Source organism: Pogoniulus pusillus, chromosome 8 (genome assembly GCF_015220805.1).
Source record: "Pogoniulus pusillus isolate bPogPus1 chromosome 8, bPogPus1.pri, whole genome shotgun sequence".
Classification (NCBI taxonomy): domain Eukaryota; kingdom Metazoa; phylum Chordata; class Aves; order Piciformes; family Lybiidae; genus Pogoniulus; species Pogoniulus pusillus.
Window position 1 is genome coordinate 11,289,961 of NC_087271.1, and position 24,523 is coordinate 11,314,483.

The 24,523-nt window shown below is 43.8% G+C and overlaps 1 protein-coding gene across 1 annotated transcript in view; it reads right to left on the reverse strand.

The window, feature by feature from the left end:
* The window catches only part of TEDC1 (tubulin epsilon and delta complex 1), a 100,942-nt gene that overhangs the window by 13,953 nt on the left and 62,466 nt on the right, over window positions 1–24,523 (reverse strand). Inside the window, exons 6-7 of the mRNA XM_064147201.1 lie at window positions 17,557–17,643; window positions 11,909–12,118 (exon numbers count right to left, since the gene is read on the reverse strand). Of these exons, the coding sequence (XP_064003271.1) occupies window positions 11,909–12,118; window positions 17,557–17,643 (297 nt within the window). The remainder of the gene's footprint in view (window positions 1–11,908; window positions 12,119–17,556; window positions 17,644–24,523) is intronic.

Consider the following 24,523-nt stretch of genomic DNA (forward strand, 5'->3'; position numbering starts at 1 on the left):
GGCCCCCACTTTGTTTTAAGCAGAGCTTTATCACTGTGCTACATGAAAGTAAGCCACTCAGAATCAGAGAGCTGCTTATAACTTCTGTATTAGTGCCCTGCTTGGAGAGAACAGGATGTGAAAATTCAAGCAATACAATATCTGTATATATTTCCCTCCCCCCAAAAAAGGAATGCCTACATAAACCACTCCTAAAATACACAGGTAAGAGGAAGGAATTACCACCTAGACATACACATTTTCAGAAAAGGGTCCGCCTGAGACAAAACTTACAAGGAAAATGACAACTAAAACAAACCCCCAAAGCTTCTAGGGAATTTCTTCACTGCCAAACCAGTTTGGTTTTCAGTTAGAAATATTTAACAATGAGGGTTGTAAAACACTGCAATAGGTTGCCCAGAGATGTGTAGTTGCCCTGTCCCTGGAAACGCTCAAGGTCAGGTTGAAGGAAGCTCTGAGCAACCTGATCTAGTTAAAACTGTTCCTGCTTATTGCAGAGGGGTTGGACTAGATGACCTTTAAAGGCCTCTTCCAACCCAAAGTATTCTGTGATTCTACTCCAGTGTCCTTTACATGTTGTCTTGCATATCCACTGCAGAACCTCCATCAGCACACAGCCCTGCATTTCTTCTCTCTGCAGGAGCAAGGTAAATCACCCACCAACCTAGCATATCTACAACTAGGGCATGAGGCAAACAAACCTTAACTCCCAGATGGAGATTTGTCTACAAAGGACATTTTTGGCTTCAGTGAAAAAGCAGATCTTTTCTAAAGCCACTACTCTTAAAATGAATTCAGCAGTTTATGGTACTAGCTCACAAGTCTGACAGCAAGCAGCAGCTGGAGGTGGATGTGAAGCTGTTTAAGTGCCCATCTTGTCTCTTGCAACAGTCAAACGGCTGGGCCCTACAGCTGGCTTGGGAAGGGAAAAATCAAACAGCTTTCAGGGCTTTGAGAGAGAGTCAACAAGAGTTAAAAGTAGTGAGCACTGAGCTGCAAAGTGTACTAAAGCTTTATTTAGATGCATTTCTGGCTGGGAAGAAGAGATGTGACAATAATAAATTACAGATTTACTTTTATGTCAGCTCTTGTACAAGCACAAGGGACAAAGACACAGAAAATGAGTTGGATGCTTTTTTCTGTTATGATCAAGTGCCCTTCATTTCAGGGCAGACGACTGAGAGAACAAGGCCAAGGTTTTAAGAAAAAAAGGAAACCTGAGGTTAAGTTTTGAATGCATGAATGCAAATAGTCTCTTTGAAAGCACTCCTACCAATTCACCTAAAAACCAAGCAGTACTGCCAAGTACTCAGGCCCTGCTGGTGGCAGAGAAGGAGCCCCTCCTGACAGCCTGCCTGGAGCTGTAAAGTAAGCCAGATACCTCCTGGAAGTTACTGCCCCCAAAACCCACTCTGAAAGGTTCAGTAAAACACGCTAATAGTGCTTCAGGTAGAGCTGCCCTGAAATACAGTTGCTGGCTATGTTTAATATGGCCTCTGTCAGCCAGAATTAGCTATGTCCTCAAGACATAGAATGTTTTTCACAGTGGTTCTCCACTTGCAGGAATCTCAAACCCCATCAACTCTGTGGTCATAGCTACTTCCAGTCTCACCCATCAGCCTCCAAGCTTTTCACATTCAAAAGATAACGATGATGTTAAAACCTACCATCACAGTATCACAGTATCATCAGGGTTGGAAGAGACCTCACAGATCATCAAGTCCAACCCTTTACCACAGAGCTCAAGGCTAGACCATGGCACCAAGTGCCACGTCCAATCCTGCCTTGAACAGCTCCAGGGATGGCGACTCCACCACCTCCCTGGGCAGCCCATTCCAGTGTCCAATGACTCTCTCAGTGAAGAACTTTCTCCTCACCTCCAGCCTAAATTTCCCCTGGCGTAGCTTGAAGCTGTGTCCTCTTGTTCTGGTGCTGGCCACCTGAGAGAAGAGAGCAACCTCCTCCTGGCCACAACCTCCCCTCAGGTAGTTGTAGACAGCAATAAGGTCTTCCCTGAGCCTCCTTCTCTCCAGGCTAACCAATCCCAGCTCCCTCAGCCTCTCCTCGTAGGGCTGTGCTCAAGGCCTCTCACCAGCCTCATCGCCCTTCTCTGGACACGCTCAAGCATCTCAATGTCCCTCCTAAACTGGGGGTCCCAGAACTGAACACAGGACTCAAGGTGTGGTCTAAGCAGTGCAGAGTAGAGGGGCAGAATGACCTCCCTGCTCCTGCTGACCACACCATTCCTGATGCAGGCCAGGATGCCACTGGCTCTCTTGGCCACCTGGGCACACTGCTGGCTCATGTTCAGGCGGGTATCAATCAGCACCCCCAGATCCCTCTCTGTCTGGCTGCTCTCCAGCCACTCCAACCCCAGCCTGTATCTCTGCATGGGGTTGCTGTGGCCAAAGTGCAGCACCAGCACTTGGAGCTATTGAATGCCATCCCATTGGACTCTGCCCATCTGTCCAGGCGGTCAAGGTCTTGCTGCAGAGCGCTTCTGCCCTCCAACCCAGCCACATCTGCCCCCAGCTTAGTGTCATCTGCAAACTTGCTGATGACTGACTCCATGCCCTCATCCAGATCATCTATGAAGATGTTAAAGAGGATGGGGCCCAGCACTGATCCCTGAGGGACACCACTAGTGACTGGCTGCCAGCTGGATGTGGCACCATTCACCACCACTGACATCCCTTGCCCCTCCAAGCCACGCAGGCAGTCCTAGTCTTCATCCATGTTTTATTGTGTGTTTTACCAGTGAGAAACCTAAGTGCTACACTTATTCCTTAAGAATGCACTAAAACATTTACAGTGGCTACAAAACAAACCCTCTCCTTGCAATGGGTTTTTTTTTACAGCTTATTGGTAAATAAAGATGATCTAAAATTTATTGGAATATAATTCTTCAGCTGCTTTTACGACACATTTCATTGCCTTGGTCTGCATCCAACATTTTGGCAAATAATGTGAGTAAAATATTAACAGGAGTTATTGATTGTATTTTAACTGATCCTGTCACTTGAGCAAACATTCTGCCTTCCATCAGAGGAAGAGGAAAACAGCAGCTTTTGGGAAGCAAGGGAAAAAAAACCCTTTTCACCCACACTTACTTCAAACCCCAGAGTTCTGCACACAAAACAGAAGACAGCACTCAAGTTTTTTAATGTTCCCCTCTTCCCTAAGGAGATGGAGTCTTTTAGAATACATAAGCCCCATGAAAAATGTCAGGCTGGGTAATTTATTTTCGGTTACAGTTTTTGTGTGTGCTTGAAATCAGTTTGCTGATTTAGCAACTGGTACAAAGAATCTCTCCTCCCTCACACAGTCAGCACTCAATGCAGCAATCTGCACAGCAAGTTGCATCTGCAAATGAAGAATAAGTACTTATCTTTTCATCGCTTTGCATTCTCTAAGCTTGACACTGACTATTCAAAGTCTGACCAACCTGCACCGAGTTCTCAGAAGCGAGCAAGATCCTTTCATAAATCTCCCAGCTCTGCTTATCTGCAGCAACTTTCCACAGTCATGCCAGCCTTCAACCAGGCTAACTAGGGCCTTTGGGTCTAACACAGTTATATCCTGCTGGTAAGAGGAGAAATGATGCTCAGGGATGGCTGCTTTCCTCCTTCCAACACTGCCCTCCAGGAACAATCATCTGGATCTCCACCACCATCTCCACAGGCACTTACCCAGAAGCAAGCCGCCTCAGATCTCCTGCTATGATGCGTGACAAATAAAGCAAAATAAGGAAATACATGGCCAAAAAGTGAATACAAACATTAGGGTTAATCTTAATTCCTACTGTTACAGCAGACCCATGCTTTCCTAAATCTGCTAATACTGTGGCAAATCCAACAGCAGGAAATTAAATCCTACATTTAACTAAATAAGAACTACACATAAAAGCCATTAGCCTTGTCCCTCCTCGATGTCTTCCTGTCCATGTCCTCCATTGCTCTCTCTGATGGATGTTTCTCTTGATTTCTCTGGGTTTCCTGCCCCTACCCAGGCATCTGGGCCCGGCCAACCATGCATTTCCAAAAGCTGCTCTTGTGGCCTTGCTAGTTCTTCAATTTCTTCTTGCATGAAAAGCTCCACTGACAGCTGCTCAGTGCTCCAGATGGAGGTTTGCAAATACAAAGTGAACACAGAAATGCTTTGGGACTGGGGAAGGTGCAGGAAATGTGCTGACTGAGGAAATACCACCAGCACTAAACCATCCCCTACCACTCCTCCACTTCCTGCAGCCCAGACAGCCCAGATAATTAGCTGTTCTCCTCACTGACATCTTCATCTTAGCAGAAAGCCCTGAGAACTTGAATAAAGAGCAGAAATCACAAAGATGCAATGTTAAGAGTTTGCTTTAAAAATAAAAAGTGAGCTTTTGACAAGAGCTCAGTGGGCTCTTCAGTGAGAGCTCAGCTGCCTTGGGTTGAAGACAGGAGAAACACAACTTGGCCCTGCACTGGTGCAGGAGGGAACACAGCAAACCAGGAGCCAAGTCCAACCCACCAGTGCACTGCACTATTAACACAGTGGAGAAACAATAAGACTTTGTATTTCCCTCACCCCCCTGCCTTCATTTTCATGCAGGTTAGACATACATACAGCACAGCCACCAAACACTAGCAAGCTATTAAAGTAGCTACAGCTCCTCATACCCCCCTCCAAGTCATTGTCAGGTACAGGTTGGACTTGATGATCTATGAGGTCTCTTCCAACCTTGGTGATACTGTGATACTGTGTACATGGAAACATTTGGAAGTGCATTTTTTCCCCAGTACATAAAATATAACTCACTCTTGGTTGAAAATACCAAAAAAAACCTAAAATAACCAACCAAAACCAGAATTATGTGGGAAGATGTTTCAGAATCAGCCTATGGAGCTGCTTCCCCTAGTGAAGCCTTAAATCAAAATCCACCAAAACCCATTCTGTCTTTTACCAATGTAAAAAACCCTTAGGGAAAAATCTCATGTTATTAGACTCCACAAGATCTCCAGCAGTGTGCTGCGGCGAGCTGGCAGTGACAAAAAGTTTGAGTGAATCAGAGGAATCTTGGAACAGAGTGGAAGTCTGCTGAGTTGGGCTCACGTAGGCGGCGCGGGAGCGGGAAAGACGTGGACTCATACCAATATGGTACCTAGGTGGTCAATCCACTTATTGAAGCTGAGTGTGGTGCCCATATCGTGGATTTGGCACAGGGGTGTGTACTTCTGATAGGCTTACATAGCAGAAATGGGCAGGCCATAAGCACAGAAGCAGACCTGACCAACTACCCCCCTTAATCCCCCTTTGTGCAGCTAGCCACAACATTGCTTGTTCCCAGGGCTGACCAGCCTGCCCTCCTCACACAGCTCACATACAGAGAGCAGCTTCTCTGCCAGCCTCCCAAGGCCACTTTTCTGCAGCTGTGTCTCCTTATCAGAATGACCTAAGTCTGTTCAGTTACTCAGCCCTGCTCAAACCCCAGCAGAAGTCTATCTATTTTAGCGTGCACACACACACTTGATGGAGTCTCCAGGCCATTCCTGCCATTACCATTGACCACTCCTGAACCTCTCCTCTTGCTATGAAGAGAAAACAATCCCACAGAGCCCCTCCCCTATACATTGTAAATCCAAAAGGTGTCTCTCCCGAAATGGGCAGTGCTGCATCCTCCCATCCGCATCAAGGTTATGAGCAATTGAATGGAAGGGAAGGCAACTGCTCAGGAGAAAAAACACAGAAACAAAGACAAAAATGTAGGTTTCAGCTTGCTCTTCCACTGTCATTAAGGAGGTCTGGCATAGGCCAGGGATTTCAAAGTCTGAAGTCTGGTACTCAGACACAAGATAAGCCAAGCATGTAAGCACAGCCACCAGTACTTATGGAGAGGACCCTTGTGTGGAAAGAGCATGTTCAAGCTCAGCTTAATGGCTCTAAACCTTTCTGGGACACGCTGCAGAGGTCTACGCATGAATGAGCTCCATCCCATCATACTGCCATCTCAAAGGAGTCTGGCTTGCTTTTAAATTCTAGTGAACACAGAGAATCCCAAGACACAATATCCCAAGTTTCAACAAAAGCTTAGCATGGTGTAAGCATTTATGTGATGAAAACTGAAACTATTACCATTTGGAGTCAAATGCTCTGCATTCCAGCCTGCAGATGCCAAATGTTTAACACAGACTGAAATCAAATCCCCTTCTCAAATAGAGGAGTAGATAACATGAAATATTCAGAAAGAGAGAAGGCAAACAAACAAACAAACAAGGTCTCTACTGAAATTAGGAGACTTCATCTTTTACAGTTGAATTTGTTTCTAGGAAGAGAAACATTTTTAAAGCTTAACCATTTCACTCAACTTTTTTCATCATTTACAGATCCCCGAAATGTCACCAAAGAAATGATGATTATTTGTCCAGTATTGCATGGAAAAGAACAAAGTCAACACTAAGAAAGACCCATATTCAAATCACACCTCTGCCATATGCCTTTTCTCCTCCAAGATACTGAATAAACTGCTGCCTAGAGATGGATATCAGTTAAAATGTCATATTAATCAGGGGTTTACAGATCGCCCAAATCCCAGTGCACCACTCAGATGTCTTCTGGCGAACGTCCCGAAAGAGGAAGTGGTTTCAGACTCATTCCAAGCACACAACCAAAGCAAGAGCTAAGGACAGGCAGAAACAAATGAAAGAAAATAAGGAAGCAAAGAATCAAAAGAAAACAAGGAGAATGAGCTCCTTCATTGAATCAGTCAGGGTTAGATGGGACCATAAGGATCATCTAGTTCCAACCCCCCCTGCCATGGGCAAGGATGCCTCACACTAGATCAGCCTGTCTAGAGCCTCATCCAGCCTAGCCTTAAAAACCTCCAGGGACAGGGCTTCCATCACCTCCCTGGGCAACCAGTTCCAAGGTCTCACCACTATCATGATGAAGAATTTCCTGACATCCAGTCTGAATCTACCTATTTCTAGCTTTGTTTCATTCCCCCTAGTCCCACCACTACTTGACATACTCAAAAGTCTCTCCCCAGCTTTCCTGTAGGCTCCCTTAAAATACTGAAAGGCCACAATAAGGTCACCTTGAAGCATTTTCCTCTCCAGACTGAACAGTTCCAGCTTCCTCAGTCTCTCCTAATAGGAGGGTGATCAGAGGGCTGCAGCTCCTCTCATTTCAGAAGATTTAACAAGGATAGTTTTAACTACCAGAATCAGTGTGCAAATGTTCCCCTCGTACCAAATAGGCACATTGGCCCTGAAACCACATCCTGAATACTCAGCAGTTGTGTTTAGTGGTGCAAACCAGAAATTGCAGTGTAGCAATTTTAACACACCTGAAATACCTCTACATAGTCCAACATAAATCAGTCACAAACTTGCGTAAGTGAAAGAGAATTCAACAAGTTTTCAAGCCCAATCCATAGTCTTACAGCAACTCCAACTCCTCTTCAGACAGATACAACCTGGTTTGTGCAGGGTCCAAGAACGGAGACTTCACAGCTCACCAACCTAATTCTAATGTTTCTCTGCCCTGGACATGAGGAATTCTTAGTCCAACATTAGAATCAGTGTTGTGATCTACACACATGTCCCTTTGGAAAACAAATACATAGGTCTATGCCCCAAAGTTTCTTTATCTTCAAATCATATACCTCACTTTAGTTTTTCCATTCTCAAAATCCTCCAAAGACCTCACATACCAGACTTACCATGACTTTCATTTTTTCTCTTCTGGACTCTCCTGAGTTTCTCTCTTGAATGTCAATGCTACAATGGATGTAAAGAAAGAGCAACTGTACCTTGGTATATCAAAGCTCTATCTGACCCAGCACTGTCTCCAGTACTCTCCAACAGCAAATAGCTAGTGAGACACATTTAGGACTAGAAAAATACTTAGCAATACCTCACCAAAAGATACAACTTCCTAAACTCCAGTAGTTAGCAGCTAAAGACTTCCCAGAGAGTACTTCCCATATTTCTTATTTAAGAATGACTTTTTAAAATCAGTTAATTTGTCCAGTAATTCCCTCTAGGTTCAGCTATTATGCAAAACCAATGAGTAGCAGAAGAACTGTAAAAAAGTTTCCTCCTGCTCCAGTGAGGTACCCTTCTTCATTCTCTCCTACTGCAAAGAGCCTAGGTAAATTTCCTTGCAGAGAAACCCTTTCACAACCTGGGAGGAACATCATCACTTCCCCTCCCTGTGCCAGAACCGCACAAAGTATTCCAGGAACAGATGGGACTATTTTAAGTTCTGGGTTCTTCTGATTTTCTAACAATTCTTAGGATTCAGTTTACCATTTCTGAACATTGACATTTCCACAGAGCCATCATTATAATCCCAAGAGCTCATTCACATGCCATGACAGTCAGATCAGAAAAGAATTACGACTCTCCCTTCAGATTAACTTTGTTACATTTATCTCCATGCAATTTTATCTGGTATTTTACCACTTCACTACTCGGTACAAGGACTCTCAACAGTCCTGTGCCGTTGTCCTTCACATGCTCTTCAGGATTTAGTCTCATCTTGGGCACTATCCACATAGACACTTGGCTCTGCACCTCCTTTCCCAGAGTGGTCACAGACAGGCTGAGCCAGCAGCATGGGCCGTGAGGCTCTGCCACTGACTGCCTCTGCAAAGCCATCACCACCACCTCCTCTCCACTTCCTGCTCTGCTGTTTGCTCAAGGGTAAGAGGGAAGACAGCCACGTGGGCAGTTTATTTTTATTGAAAATCTTTTCGGGGATTGCATCAAATGCCATTTGTAAATGCAATTAAACAACGTCAGTTCAACCTCTCTTGCCCACATGCTTACTCGTCCCTTCAGAGAGCGCCAGCAGGTTTTCAGATTCATGCTTCCTCTCTGTGAAAGCTGTGCTGTCTCCTCCCCAGCATATCATGTTTAATCACTTGCCCTCCATCCTGTTCTTCAGAACAGTTTCTACTCAGTTGTCTGGCATAGACATCAGGCTTACTGCTAACAACAGCCATCTTTACTCTCTGGATTATCACCTTTCTTTTTATGAAGCACAAGGTGATGGGAACAAGAACTGCACCAAGCTGTCCTGTCCCTCAGCTGAGCATGCTTGTGAGAGGCAAGTTAATTTCCAGACCCTTCCATACTGCAAGATACAAAGCCAGAGATAATGACCACTGTAGCTACTGCTGTATCTTCCCTTTTGTTTGACTAAAAATATTACAGAAGGAAAGATGTGATAAGCTTATTTCTCCAGGGAAAAGACTGAAGGGGGCAGAAAAACACAGTGGATAGAGGAGACAGCATTCAGCAACAATCCTAACTGTGGGGGAAAAAAAGACAAACTACAGGCAGAAAGCATCACATAAGCAGAAACACTATTCAAAGGAAGGGTTGATGTGAAGAGAATTGACAGAGAGTCATCTGACCCCCAGCATTCCAAAAAATGCTGTCATGTAGTGTTACAAAACAATTCTGTTCCAGGGCATGTAGACGAGGGGGCGCTTGTGATAAACCATCCTTTTAACAGCATATTAAGATGCACTCCATTTGTTACCCACAGTCATAAACTCAAACAACACTCACTGAATCTCAGAAACACTGGAACTTGACCAACCATCATTCAAATATAATCAGTGCATCTATTTCAAAGTACAATGAAGAAGAAATCATCAGTTAATCTTTCGGGGGCTTGATTTCCAAATGTAAGCACAAAATCATTTCAATGTGGCTATTAAATAACATTTAACAGCACATGTATGGTTACACAGAAGAGGAGTCAGAGCACATCTTGCTTTGGAAATTATGAATTGGAAATTTTATTTTTAGAATTCCAGGTCTGAGTCATCCTAGAATGGTCATGTCTGCTTTGCCATAAAAACAACCAAATCTGATGATGCTGGAGACCTGCCTAGTTCAGCTCTCCATCACTGACACTGATCAACAGCAAGTGCCTAGAGAAGATTGCAAGACAAGGGAAAATCTATGGAGATGCTTCCTCAGCATATTCCCCCAGCCTGAAACAAGTTTTGCTCTCACAACTTGCTATGGGTTTTAAGTTGTATCTGCTATATTTGATAGTCTTTGATGGATTTCATCTTCCAAGAATGTTCCAGCAGGTTTCAAATCCACGTACACTACTTAGATCCAGTGTCATGTGGGATGAAGTTTCATAGAATCATAGAATCAACCAGGTTGGAAGAGACCTCCAAGATCATCCAGTCCAACCTAGCACCCAGCCCTGGCCAATCAACTAGACCATGGCACTAAGTGCCTCATCCAGGCTTTTCTTGAAGACCTCAAGGGACAGTGCCTCCACCACCTCCCTGGGCAGCCCATTCCAATGGGAAATCACTCTCTCTGTGAAGAACTTCTTCCTAATATCCAGCCTATACCTACCCTGGCACAACTTGAGACTGTGTCCCCTTGTTCTATTGCTGGTTGCCTGGGAGAAGAGGCCACCCCCCACCTGGCTACAGTGCCCCTTCAGGTAGTTGTAGACAGTAATAAGATCACCCCTGAGCCTCCTCTTCTCCAGGCTAAACAGGCCCAGCTCCCTCAACCTCTCCTCATAGGATTTGTGCTCCAGGCCCCTCACCAGCTTTGTTGCCCTTCTCTGGACATGTTCCAGCAACTCAACATCTTTCTTGAATTGAGGGGCCCAGAACTGGACACAGTACTCATATTCTAGATGAAGCAGCAGCTCCCTGTTCCTATCCTTACGCCACTGATCATAGTCAGAATCATAGAATCACAGAATCGTCAGGGCTAGAAGAGACCTCAAGGATCATCTATCTCCAACCCCTCCTGCCCTGGGCAGGGACACCTCATACTAGATCATGTCTCTCAACAGGTTTCTTACAGGTCCCCTTCACATACTGGAAGGCCACAATCAGGTCTCCTTGGAGCCTTCTCTCAGAGTGAAAGAGAGCAACTATCTCTCTACACACTGTTTTCATGACAGACCTCAAGCAAACACCTCTTGACTTGACAACCTGTCACTCTTCAGCTATCTGTAATCTCATCTAGCATCACCTCAATTAAAATAAAAACCCAAACAAAAGCTAACAAACAAAACTTGAAGGAAAAATAAAACCCTCTCCTGAGTTAATGGAGACAGAAACCAATGATACAGCACTTTCATTACTGTTCTATCTGTCCCAACTCTTATCCTCACTTTTTCCTCCATACATAGTTTTCATAGACTCTCTGGTATCCTTTTCTCTTAATGTCTGAATTTTCACTGAATCTTCTCCTCCTGCAAGTGTGTTAATACTCAGATTCACCTTCTGCACTTGCATCTACCCCCTCCTGGTACTTCCCAGTGTCTCCCTATCCCTATGTCAGTGAACACCATGTGTACTTCCTTCATATCACCTGCGTTCCTCTGCAGCCAGCCTCCCACAGCCAGTCTGTTCCTCCACCAAATCTTGTGCTCAGTCCCTTCTCTCACTTCACAGGTTTCAAATTCTCCTTATTCCTTCCCCCATCAGGCATTTCAAAGACTTAACTCAGTAAAAGATGACAAGATCTCCCACCCCCTTCCCTGTGAATACCTATCTTTATTTTTCTCACTATAACCATTACTGATGCTTTCAGCCTGCTGCATCTGTCCCCTCTGGGAGCTACCATGATTTCCTCCTCTTCTCGCTTCTGTAACCCCTATCCTTTGATGCTTTCCCTTCCAAAAGAACACTTACTTCATTTCAGCACGCTGCCTCTCTGGGACAGATGCCTATTTTGTGTTTGAAAGAGCACCTGGCATGCTGTGGGCATAAACAGACAAGTAACTGTAGATCTGACATCGAGATTGCAGTAACACTGACACAAAGCAGCAAGAGGGAAGCTGCCCTAAAATGGGCTGTAAGGAGAGAGATGAAAAATGCAGGATCTTGAAAATCACCAACGATGTAGAAAGCTACTCAAGGCCTTACCTTCTCACACCACGCAGCCCTTCGTTGTGTTACAAGTTCATGCAGGTGGTCATGGAGGGTCATGAGATCTCTGGACAACCTCTCGATTTGCCCAGTCAGGCTGTCAGCCCAGGGGCAGCTTGGGGGCACCTGCTGCCTGCTTGGCTGCACATGAGCATCCTGGGAATCACATGTACTTCCCTCTTCAGCCACACTATCTAACACAGTTTCCTAGAAGAAAAACAATGGAAGTTACTTTTCAGCAGCAGCTAAAATCCTTTCCCCTCCTCCCCCCACCCAACTCATAACTTGGAATTCACTGCTGCCATCTCAGTATAGAGTGGCTCTGCAATTCCAGAGTTATTTTAAGAGATAACCTCCCTGGTTCACTGTAGCATATTTCTAAGTTAACAGAAAACTTATGTTGCTAACCTAGCTTATTTTAGAAAGTGCTGCATGCTGTCAGCTGTTTTCCACTGTGCTAAACCATAAAGTTACACTCATGGGACAGCAGAGATCATCAGTACTGCTGAAGTTCTAGATACATCTCTTCCCCTCAAACTCTGAGGCTGGATGCATTTCTACAGCTTTTTGTTACAAAGTGATGATGATGATGACGAGGCAGGAGACAGATGCTTAAAGGGTTCAGCAGAGCCCCACCTGCTGTGTGGCACAGTAAGTTGTAACACCCATAGAACTACCTGTGTCCATGTAAAACTTTACAGATTGAGGAACTCCGAGAGACCCCTGCTGCAGGCTGGCTAGAATCTGTCAGCTTTACTCGAACATGATCACCTACCTGGCTCTATAATTTATTCTGCAATTGACTTTGGAGATAGCAATTGTTACTTGAAACACTCCAACACCCACAAATAACTTAAGAGTCCTTGAAATGCATGTAGCCATGTTCCCATACACTGTGGTGCACACACTCTATACATTTGACCATTTTCAAGTCAGAGTAGCACAGCATAACTTGAAGGATCCAGGCCTTCTCACTCAGAGTATTAAATATTTCTCTCCATCATGTTATCAAGAAGATGTTGAATAGGAGAGGTCATAATCTCTTCTAAGGACTTAACTGGCATTCAAAATTATCTATAGAAATTGGAGAAGTAATCTGAAAATTGTGAGAGGAAATTCTGCAGTGGAGCAGAACAGTCTACACAGAGGCAGCAGAAAATCAAGTGCATAATTACTGGCTCAGCAGCAACACTGCTGGAAGAGATGTCAGAAAAGCAGAAGTCACCACTATCACACTGTTAAAGTCAAGTACCATTTTTGAAAGTATAAACCAGTTTCTGTGATAGAAGAGCAATGAATGTAGCACTGAGACATGGGTGAAGAACCTAAAGTTCAACACCAATGGAAGTCCCAGGTGAAAACAGCCACAAACGTCAGAAGTCTGAATGAATGACCTACAAAAAGACTTTGAGAGAACCAATTTTGTTTAGCTTAGAAAGGGGGAGCGTAGTGACATGCCAACAGCCTCGTCTATAAAGAGAATGGGAGTAATTCCTCTCCCCTTTCTGTCTTCTCTGCAGGTAGGTTAAAAACTCTGGCTTGATTCACAGCAAGAGGTTTTTAGGCTCATACAAGAAAAGAAAAAAAAAAACAACACAGTGTAAGATAGCTAAAAATGGCAAAAGATACCCCACAAAACCTTGCCTGAGCAAGCATCAGCACTGCAACCTGGCACAAAGCACTGAGACCAGCAGCTCATGCTGAGCAAAGACCCAGGACATGATTCTATGATTGGGGGCTCTGCAGCCTGGAGAAGAGAAGGCTTCCAGGAGACCTTGGAGTGGCCTTCCAGTATCTGAAGGGGGCCTACAAGAAGGCTGGGGAGGGACTATTTACAAGGTCTTGTAATGACAGGATGAGTAATGGGTTTAAAATGGAAGAGGGGAGATTCAAACTAGATGTTAGGAAAGGGTTCTTCACAGTGAGAGTGGTGAGACACTGGAACAGGCTGCCCAGGGAGGCTGTGGATGCTGGAGGTGTTCAAAGCCAGGTTGGATGAGGCCTTGAGTGACCTGTTCTAGTGGGAGGCAGGGGGGTTGGAACTGGATGATCTTTGAGGTCTCTTCCAACCATTCTATGGTTCTATGACGTCGCAACTCAGGCATGTTCTGTACACTGTTTTGAGGTTTTAATTTTGAAATTCATTAAATGATATTATTCAGCCACTCCACAGCTGCAGTTATGTCATGCTCCTGCCCACGAGCAGGCAGTAGCTATGCAAGAATCAGCAGGTCAGCAATGCAAAAGACAGGTGAAGTGGAAAGAGAAACCCACTGTATCCTCTGCAAACACCTCATTGCCATATATCATTCAGCATGTGGAAACAACAACCATCAGCAGCAAAATCAAAGTGTTAAAGACTAGCGTCTTAATTGTAAAAAAAAAAGGTTTTGAGAGAGTCTGAAAGTACATCCCAAAAGGGGCTTGTCGTGGTAGGGCTGATCGGACTACAACTACCTGAGGGGTGGTTGTGGCCAGGAGGAGGTTGCTCTCTTCTCTCAGGTGGCCAGCACCAGAACAAGAGGACACAGCCTCAGGCTGCGCCAGGGGAGATTTAGGCTGGAGGTGAGGAGAAAGTTCTTCACTGAGAGAGTCATTGGACACTGGAATGGGCTGCCCGGGGAGGTGGTGGAGTCGCCGTCCCTGGAGCTGTTCAAGGCAGGATTGGACGTGGCACTTGGTGCCATGGTCTAGCCTTGAGCTCTATGGTAAAGGGTTGGACCTGATGATCTGTGAGGTCTCTTCCAACCCTGATAATACTGTGATACTAGGCTTATACATGTACTGGCTTGCCCAGGCATGTTTTTTTCCTGTGGTAAACAAGGTACACATGCTTAGCTTCTGTCTGCCTTGTGCAAGGCCGATGCTCTTCCCAAATGTAGGTAAAGCAAGCCTATGGCTTCACCTAATATGGTCAGGCTTGGCTAACTACCATTCTGACTGGCTACTGTGTGTCCAAAGGCCCATTAGTCTCAGCCCACATTGATAAAAGAAAGAAGCAGGTAAACACAGTGTGCTCTGCTGTTCTATTTGTGCCTGCTGTTGCCTGCTGCCATTGCTTACTGCCTTATTGTTTGCCTGGAAACTCCACTGTTGCCAGTTTACCAGGAACAGGCTCTAAATGCCTCCATGCAATCAGCCTGCACAGCTGGCATGACATCATGCTAAGACTGCACATCACAAGACATCCTGCCTCCATCTGAAAAGTCTCCTGCCAAGACAAAAAGCCCTGGTGATACAGATCATGTAGAGGATCGGGTCAGAGATTGCCTGCCTCCTTTCCCCAGCACTCTCCCCAGCCTGGGAAGAATCAGAAGTCTCAGCAGTTGACAGGAAAGATGGAATTCCCTGAAAGCATTTGGATAGTGACTGAAGCTGGTAGCTAGCCTTGCGAGTCAGGAGATAATATTTTGTGAGTATATGCTTAAAAGCCTCTTTCTAACCCACCATTGCCTTCTGCCATAAGCAGAAAGGAGCTCCTTGAGTCTATCTGGTGGGCAAGTGACACATTGACCACAAGAGGTATTTGGCCACAAGAAAGTTCTCTTCCAGTTCAGTTAAAGTATATATTTTTGCAAATTATATCCAGATTTAGTTACTATCTGTAAAATGTTTCCAGGACCATGTGAAGAACAAATTATTATTACAATTACTGATCAGGAGGTGGTGAGAGTTCTGAATATCAAAATTAATAAACAATATTAATTTTGAAACAATATAATCTTGCATTAATTAATTTCCCCTTCATAACAGGGCTGAACAGAACATAAGAGATAGATTTATCTCATTTTATTGGTTTGTTATTTTTCCATATAGATGGGTGTTCAGTGGTCTCTCTCTCTCTTGTTTTTCATACTGTCTCTTTCCATCTGGCCTTGCCTTCTCTACATCAAGAATTGTCCAAGGGGGTCTGGATTTCTCCAGGGGGGGTCCCTGGACTTTGCCCAGGCAGATTAGCTGAGATACTGTCTAGTTGTATATGTAGAGATGTATTTGTACATGTTTACTACCTTTTATATTTCACAAGATCACAAATAATACTCTAATTTTACTTCCAAATTCTGAATAGTGTGGTAATTTAAAACTAGGGGGGGTGTAAATTCCAAACTCTAAGTGGTATAAACCCACCACAGAAAGAAAAGCCTATGAAACAATTTTAACAGATTCATAGAACAGCAGATTGGAAGAGACCTCAAGGATCATCTAGTCCAACCTTTCAGGGTAAGAATATAGTTTCAGTGAGATGGCTTAGTACTCCATCAAGCTTGTGCTGGTCAGGTCACTCATGAGGTTTTATGACATCCTGGCCTCTATCAGGAATAGTGCAGCCAGCAGGACCAGGGAAGTCCTTTTGCCTCTGTACTCAGCACTGGTTAGGCCACATCTCGAGTACTGCGTCCAGGTCTTGGCCCCTCAATTTAAGGAAGACATTGAGGTGCTGGGATGTGTCCAGAGAAGGGCAACAAGGCTGGAGCACAGCCCTATGAGGAGAGGCTGAGGGAGCTGGGGTTGTTCAGCCTGGAGAAGAGGAGGCTCAGAGGAGACCTCATTGCTCTCTACAACTACCTGAAAGGAGGTTGTAGCCAGGTGAGGGTTGCTTTCTTCTCCCAGGCAATCGGTGACAGAACAAGAGGACACAGTCTCAAACTGCACCAGGGCAGGTTGAGGCTGGATGTTAGGAAGAAGTTCTTCACAGCAAGAGTGAGTGACATTGGAATGGACTGCCCAGAGAGGTGAGGGAGTCACCATCCCTGGAGGTGTTTAAAATGAGACTGGATAAGGCACTTAGTGCCATGGTTGAACTCAATGATCTTGAAGGTCTTTTCCAACCTGGTTAATTCTGTGATTTAGGACTTAACCCTAGGAAGCACTGTTCAACCTCAGAGGCAAACATTTTGGTGGATGTACTGAAATGCCAGACCACTTGCAGTTATATTTTGCCTACTTGGAGACAGGCTTATGATGCTCTCCAAATAACCACATGATGGTAATTAAACAGTCAGATCACTGACTCTCAAAATGTTGTGAGTTCATACGGCTAATGTGGTGCTCTAAAGAACTCTTTTCAGCAACTATGAATGGGCAAAGGATGTAGAGAGAAGGGAGATGGATGGTACCATTTACGCTCGCTTGAAAAATCATCAGATGCACAGAGAAAGGCTTATTGATTTCCTTATGATCATTCAATGTGGTTCAAGGGGAAATCAACGATTTCAACACACTATTTGGCTGGGAAAAATGATGTTGTTTTCAGTATCAGCTGCTTGCAAATTTAGTTGTTCTCAAATCTGCAATAAAGCTTAGAGGTCCTCTTCTGAAAAGCCATTTAATTTAATGCACAATTGCCATGTTTAAAAAACATTAGAAGAGATGAAGATCAGACATTTTCATTTGTGTTAACTATAGGAAATTCTGCCAGTCTGCCCTGCATCAATTCAGCTTAGCTGGGTTGACTCTTACTGAAGAAACCACAGGGATGAAGGATGAAGAATTAAGGAAACACTCTGTTTTTTTCTTTTCCTTTCTCAAGTGCTGTTAAACTTTTCATTTGCAACATCAATTTTTGTGGGAAGGGACCTTTGTAAATGGTCAGTTATGTTAGAGTCAAGGAAGCTGTACCCTTCAAGATCAGTTTGATTCATTACCATCCATTGCCAATAAACTGGTTCCAGTTGCTTCCACTCTAGAAAGGCTTCTAGTTGCATGGTTTCAGATTCCAGAAGCTGTAACAGCTACAGGGAAAGAGACAAAGGAAAGAAAATCAGATGACACTGATCACTTGTGAACTGAACAAAATGGATCTTTGGTCTGAGGTACTAAAAGAGTGCCAGTGGTACACAGGCCAACACTGGGTTACTTTACAAGAATACTGTAAAACCTGCAGAACTGTAACGTGAAAACCTATTCCCAGCATCACTGATTTATCCCTTGCCCCAAATATCTTCAGCTTTCATGCATATCAGTGTGAGTTTCTACATTGTTTTGAGGCATCCATGAAGCACTTGAACCAACTAACACATGGCCTGGATGCATGACCATCTTCAAATTACCCATGCTTCTTGACTACCAAAATAAGATGTTTCTCTGAGAGTAATTTTTAAATCTATCCATTACACTCACACTCATCAAGGCTGTAAGGTCTAAACATTTTGTCTTCTCCGTGACTGTCATGGTTTAAAGTGAGACAGATTGCTCTTTTACCTCTTTCAGCAGGGGCAAAAGAAAACTGCTCACACATGGGACTGGAGAATTGGAAAGTTTAAATGAAGAGGCAATTCATATAGTGCAGTGATACAGGTGGCATAATGCAAAGCACATAAAAGACAGAGAAATTCATAATCTGGTTTTACACAGTAGCTGACACAAAAAAACCCAAAATCCCAGGCCTGAATGCCCCCCCATCATGCCTCTCTACCCCCATAGCATTCCAATTGTGACAGAGCACAGAATTCAGCCTGGCAACTCCAAGCCTGATTGGCAGCACTGCCAAGGTTAATGAGGCTTTATCCCTCTCCTGGGAGAAGAGAGAAAGGGGAAAGGGAATAAAACTGATTTTCCAGCCAAATTTATAAGGCTGCAGGACTTACAGGTATAACATTCAAAGATTACACTTTCCAGTACATGTCATAGAATCATAGAATCAACCAGGTTGGAAGAGACCTCCAAGATCATCCAACCCAACCTAGCACCCAGCCCTAGCCAATCAACTAGACCATGGCACTAAGTGCCTCATCCAGGCTTTTCTTGAAGACACCCAGGGATGGTGCCTCCACCACCTCCCTGGGCAGCCCATTCCAATGGGAAATCACTCTCTCTGGGAAGAACTTCGTCCTAACATCCAGCCTAGACCTACCCTGGCACAACTTGAGACTGTGTCCCCTTGTTCTATTGCTGGTTACCCGGGAGAAGAGGCCACCCCCCACCTGGCTACAATGTCCCTTCAGGTAGTTGTAGACAGTAATAAGATCACCCCTGAGCCTCCTCTTCTCCAGGCTAAACACCCCCAGCTCCCTCAACCTCTCCTCATAGGATTTGTGCTCCAGGCCCCTCACCAGCTTCGTTGCCCTTCTCTGGACATGTTCCAGCACCTCAACATCCTTCTTGAATTGAGGGGCCCAGAACTGGACGCAGTACTCAAGGTGTGGTCTGACCAGTGCTGAACTATGTGGTGCTCTTAAAGGCACCTAGGTTCAAGCAGCCACAGCCTTGTATAGCCTTCTCTCAGATAAAACAGTTGGTCTTACACTGAGTCTCCTCATATTCAATACTAATGATCTCAGCTGTGGTGTACAGATATTTTCACCAGTCCTATGCATCTCATTCTCACGCTGCTCCCACGCCTGTAGAAAGCCCTCTTTGCCTTCTCCCCCAAAATCTTCCATCACTTACTTAGATCACTCAGGCTGAGGTAATCTCTGATGCACTAAACCAGCATGGGAGAAATCCCCTAAAAACATGTACATCAGAAATTGCCTGATTTGCTGCATGAGAAACCCCTGCCTTCACCTGAGGGCACCTGACAGAGAGGTTATGTTCTAGGTATACAAATGATGCATTTGTCATAAGTGTATATCACACACATGTATGTATGCACACACAAACAGGGAGAAAGAGATTTTCCAAGGCTAAATATTTATACATGGATGCATGGGCTGTGGTGGGTTAGGAACTCCCCCCACACACACTATTGAGATTTACCAGACTAGCTTGGGTGGGCTGGAAGTAAGATGAACCTATATTTACAGCAAAGCAAAATTTACAAGCATATATACACAACATACTTACAAGTATATACAAATTAGAAATAATACAGAAATACAAATTGCCTCCTGGACAAAGGAAACTGCCCAGAAGGGCTCAAAGCCACTCTCTCCCCCTCCCTCTACTTTCCCAGACAGACAAATAAAACAATCAGCAAAACTTATGTTGTTTTCTGTTAGCCAAGATTAGTGGAAAGATCTTAGAGTGGAGCAAAGAGGAAGCAAATAGATCCAGCATCACAGAGCAGAGTGGGACAAACTGTTTACACTTTAGCCTTTTATCCCTCTCAACAAACCAATGTATGATACAGACTTCATCATTATTTTCTTTTCACAACCAATCAATGATTCAATTTTCTCACATAAAAATACTTCAATTAGGCTCAAATCAGCATAATGGACAAAACAGGTACAAATCTGAGCTTAGCAGTTTTCACAACTTCAGTATTGGCCATACTTTTGAAATGAACAACTTTAACACCAATCTGACCCCAAAGTCAACATATTAAGATGGCACAGTGTCAAAGAGAACATGGACCAGATCGGAACGAGTCAAACTCACCTCATACGGACAACAATGCTCTGCTAGCTTTGTTTGGTTCTACATAACACAACCCAAGTAACTGCAAAACATGAGTTGACTTTACAGTTTTATTCTGCAGATATAGCTTGAAGATAAAGAAATCAAAGAAAAGAACACCCTTTGCAAGAGTAACTGCTGGAAATTATGAGCAGTTTTCTCTAAAACACTGCTGGATCCAAAAATACAATTATTACACATTTGTTGGCACAACTGACATTTGGCATTGTGCTTAATGACTGTGCTAGTTTCAAGTTCAGCTGGTATATGAAAGGGGGAAGAATGGGGTAGTATCTCCTTTTCTCTTTTCTCCTTTTTTTTTTCATAGGTATATCTATAGCACAAATGGTTCACATTAAGGGATCTGATGCTGGCAATAAAATCCAGCTGAAAAGTTAATTACATATTCAGACAGCAGCTGAGTTACTTTATTTTGAAGTAGCTTTGCAATGCAGAAGTGAGCTGCATGTGACTGCAGCACAAACACGCTTTCTCACAGTCAGAGAAGACTAAAGGTTGAGCTCACAGAATGAAGGACTGTTAGGGGTTGGAAGCGACCTCAAAAGACCATCCAGTCCAACCCCCCTGCCAGAGCAGGAGCACTTACACCAGGTCACACAGGAACGCATCCAGGCGGGACTTGAATATCTTTAGAGCGGGAGATTCCACAATCCCCTGGGCAGCCTGTTCCAGTGTTCTGTCACCCTCACAGTGAAAAAATTCCTCCTCATGTTTCCATGGAACTACCTATGCCTCAACTTCCACCTTTTGCCCCTTGTCCTGTTGTTGGGCATCACCAAGAATGGTTCCCTCCTCTTGGCACTCACTCTTTACATCTTTATAAACATTCATGAGGTCACCTCTCAGTCTCCTCCTCTCCAAGCTAAAGAGCCTCAGCTCCCTCCGTCTCTCCTCATATGTTCCATTCCATTTTTGTGGCTCTGTGCTGAACTCTTTCAAGCAGTTCCCTGAGGTCTTTCTTATCCAAAACTGGACACAATATTTCAGACGCAACCTCACCAGGGCAGAGTAGAGGGGCAGGGGAAGAACCTCTCTTAACCACAGCCCTTCTAATACATCCCAGAATGGCATCTGCCTTCTTGGCCACAAGAGCATAATGCTGAGAGAGTGAGGGGGAGCTTTTCATTTTAAGCCTAAAAAAACCCAAAAGCAAACAAACTAAAGAAACTCCAAACAAAAAACAAACCCCAAGGAGCTCCTGAATGTTAGAAAAGGCGTAAGCCACTTGCTTTCATAGCACAACCAAAAGAATATGGTTCTGAAATGACATCAAATCTTTAAGTCAGAGTTAACTGACCTTAACAATTATCAGAGCTTTCTGGTCAGTTTCCTGACTCCAAGCCTTTCAAGATCTTCTGTGTGTTGGGGATTTTTTTTTTTGTTGCCTTTTTCTTTCTTCTTTTTAACTGAACCATCAGTTACACAAGGCTTGAACAGCTCATTTGAAAGCATTTATTTCCCTTACCTACTTACACCATCCTTACCTTCACTAGGGTATTACCACTCTCAGAAATACTAGGCCAGCAACTGTGTGCTAGATTGTTTCAGCTATAAATCAGTAAAAGGATGACTGCTCTGCTCATCCTAGGAGGACAGTTTTCAAAGCAGCTGGAATGCAGCATGACAACACTAGGCAGCCTGCAATAGCCAGCATTTGAGTTTCTGGCCCAAGAGACCAAAGCCACTGTTCCCAGATGCCAATATCCTTTGCCATCCTTCATATGGGTCTTGCAAGACTCTTAATGTTACTGCAGCATGAAGGATGAAGCAGAACACAATGAAACCTAATGTACTACAAATATTCTTGAGATACCTTAGCAAAAGCCATAAAAACAAATAAACATTCAAGGGACAACAGACTGCATGCTATGACTCTGGTCACAAGGACAGCCTCCACATGAGCCAAGCAAGGCAGGCTTTCACTCACAGCTGCACATAGCAGATGAACAGCTCTCTATACCAGCCAGCTTCTTTCCTCAACCTCATCTTTGACTCAAGATTCTCATTTGCTCTTTGTTAGATAAACCATACATTGTATGACTTGGAGGCCAAGGCCATACACTATCTTAGATCACTCATAGAAGCCACACCACACCTGTGGCATTTCAGCTCTGTTTTGCAACTGTGGAAACCAAACCCCAAATTGTACCTCTGCATTTTCCCCAGTGTGGTAGTTCAAGGCTTACTGGAATATTCTAATAAGAGAAACTGGTACAGAATCTGAATGAGCAGGGCACTGGTTGTGAAAGAATAATAAAGTCTATATCATTCATTGGTTTGCTAAGAGGTATAGAGAGCCAAAATATAAACAATTCTTTCTTCTCTTTGCTCTTGGACACTGTTCATTGTTCCTTCACTTCTCTCTCTAATCTCTTCCACTAACCCTGACTGGCCAGATTGCAGGTGAGCTTTGCTGGTTGTTGTCTATCTGGGGAGAGAGGGGGTGGCATTGTTCCCCTCTGGCCTTCCTTTGTCCAGGGAGGAAGTTTGGATTTTCTGTATTATTTCTAAATTGCATAGAATTGTAAATACACATAAATATATCATAGAATCATAGAATTAAATACACATAAATATACTGTGTACATACGCTCGTAAATTTAGCTTTGCTGTAAAATACAGCTTTATCTTACTTCCAAGCCATGAGCTTGTCTGGTACATTTTGACTGGGGGCAGGGGGAAAAGTTCCTAACCTGCCAGACTCAAAGTACCTTTCCTTTCTCATTTAGTACCAAAACCAGTTCACACAGAGATGCCTTTGTATGCAACAAACAGTTCCACTTCTGCTGCTACACAAACCTCTCAAAATGTAAAATGAAAAATTCTCAAGCTGCCTGCTCATTCTCAATGACCTAAGGACCCAGACGTTGTCATGCCTCCCAATGAAATTTAAAGACCAACATCTGCAGAAGAGCACTAATTTCATCTCATGAACAAAGCAAAGCAGCAAGTCAAAAATGTGCCTCATATGGACATCTAAGTGATGCTTAGCGGTAATGTGTGAAAACTGTCTTTGCCTCCACACGAAATTAAGACAATGAAATCCATTCCCTTCATTCATCTGGAGAAGTTATTGCTATAAAATACTTACACTAAGAGAAAAAGTAATGACAAATTCAAGCTGCTAATCTCTGCAGAGAAGTAATTCCATAATGAATGCTGAGAGCAAACACTTTGCGGTAACAGCTTCTCTAAGCCATTGTAAAGCAAAGCAAAGCTGCTGCTTTGCTACACAGGCTAAACTGTGCTTAACTGAGCTGCCTCAGAGCAGGCTGCCAGGAAACCTCAGAGTGATGCAGATGAATGTAAACTCCATCAAGAACAAGCCTTGCTTCTTCTCAGATGTGGCTGTGATCTCCAAAGCCAAACATCCAGCATAGGAGAATTTGGGAGCCTGAGCTGCAGAAGCCCTCTGCAACAGTATCTCGTGGGTGGTTTGGGATCATCAACAAGAGGACAGAGTTTTGTATCCACAAATCACACTCACAGCAACAACAAAAATATTTTACCATACTTGTAATTACTTTTTTCTGTTGAGATATTAATCTTTTTCATATTATTTACTAGCATATTGCCAAATTCATTGATGTCTGTAGCCTGTTACAGAAATCAATACTTAATAATTTGCAGCATAATGCATCCTTTTCACAGGCTCAGTTCCAGACAGCTCCTCTCAACAAGTATTTAATCTCTGATGCCTACAGATCATAATTCAACTACTGTATCACTGGTAAAAGTATTTTTTAATCAAGAATTACTCTGCCTAAATATTCAGAAAATCATCCTATTGTTACAGAGACAAAAACTGTCTTTCAGCAATAAATTATGTTTCTTGGCTCAGAGACAAAACATGGCAAATTCATCACCATTCTACATACAACTGTGGTGAGGAAACTTGTACTGGACTACAGATCACTGCAAACCTCACCCCAGGTGCTGACAACATTCAAGTATGGGTTAGTATGAAAGCTCATATAGCTTTCATACTAACCCATACTTGAATGTTTCACAACACTATTTCATACTTGAATGTTTCACAACACTATTTCAGACTGTGCTAGTTTGAAGCTAGCTAGAATATTTTGGTGAGAAGAATTAGATTATTTGCTGTGAAAAGGAAACAATGGTGATGTCTACTTCACTGACAGGCTTGCTGACATTGTGTAAGAACAAGAACACAAACATAGTTAACAGAGTCTCTCTCTGGGCTTTGGGCTGCACTTTTCTCTCTAGCTTGCTGCCTGATTAATC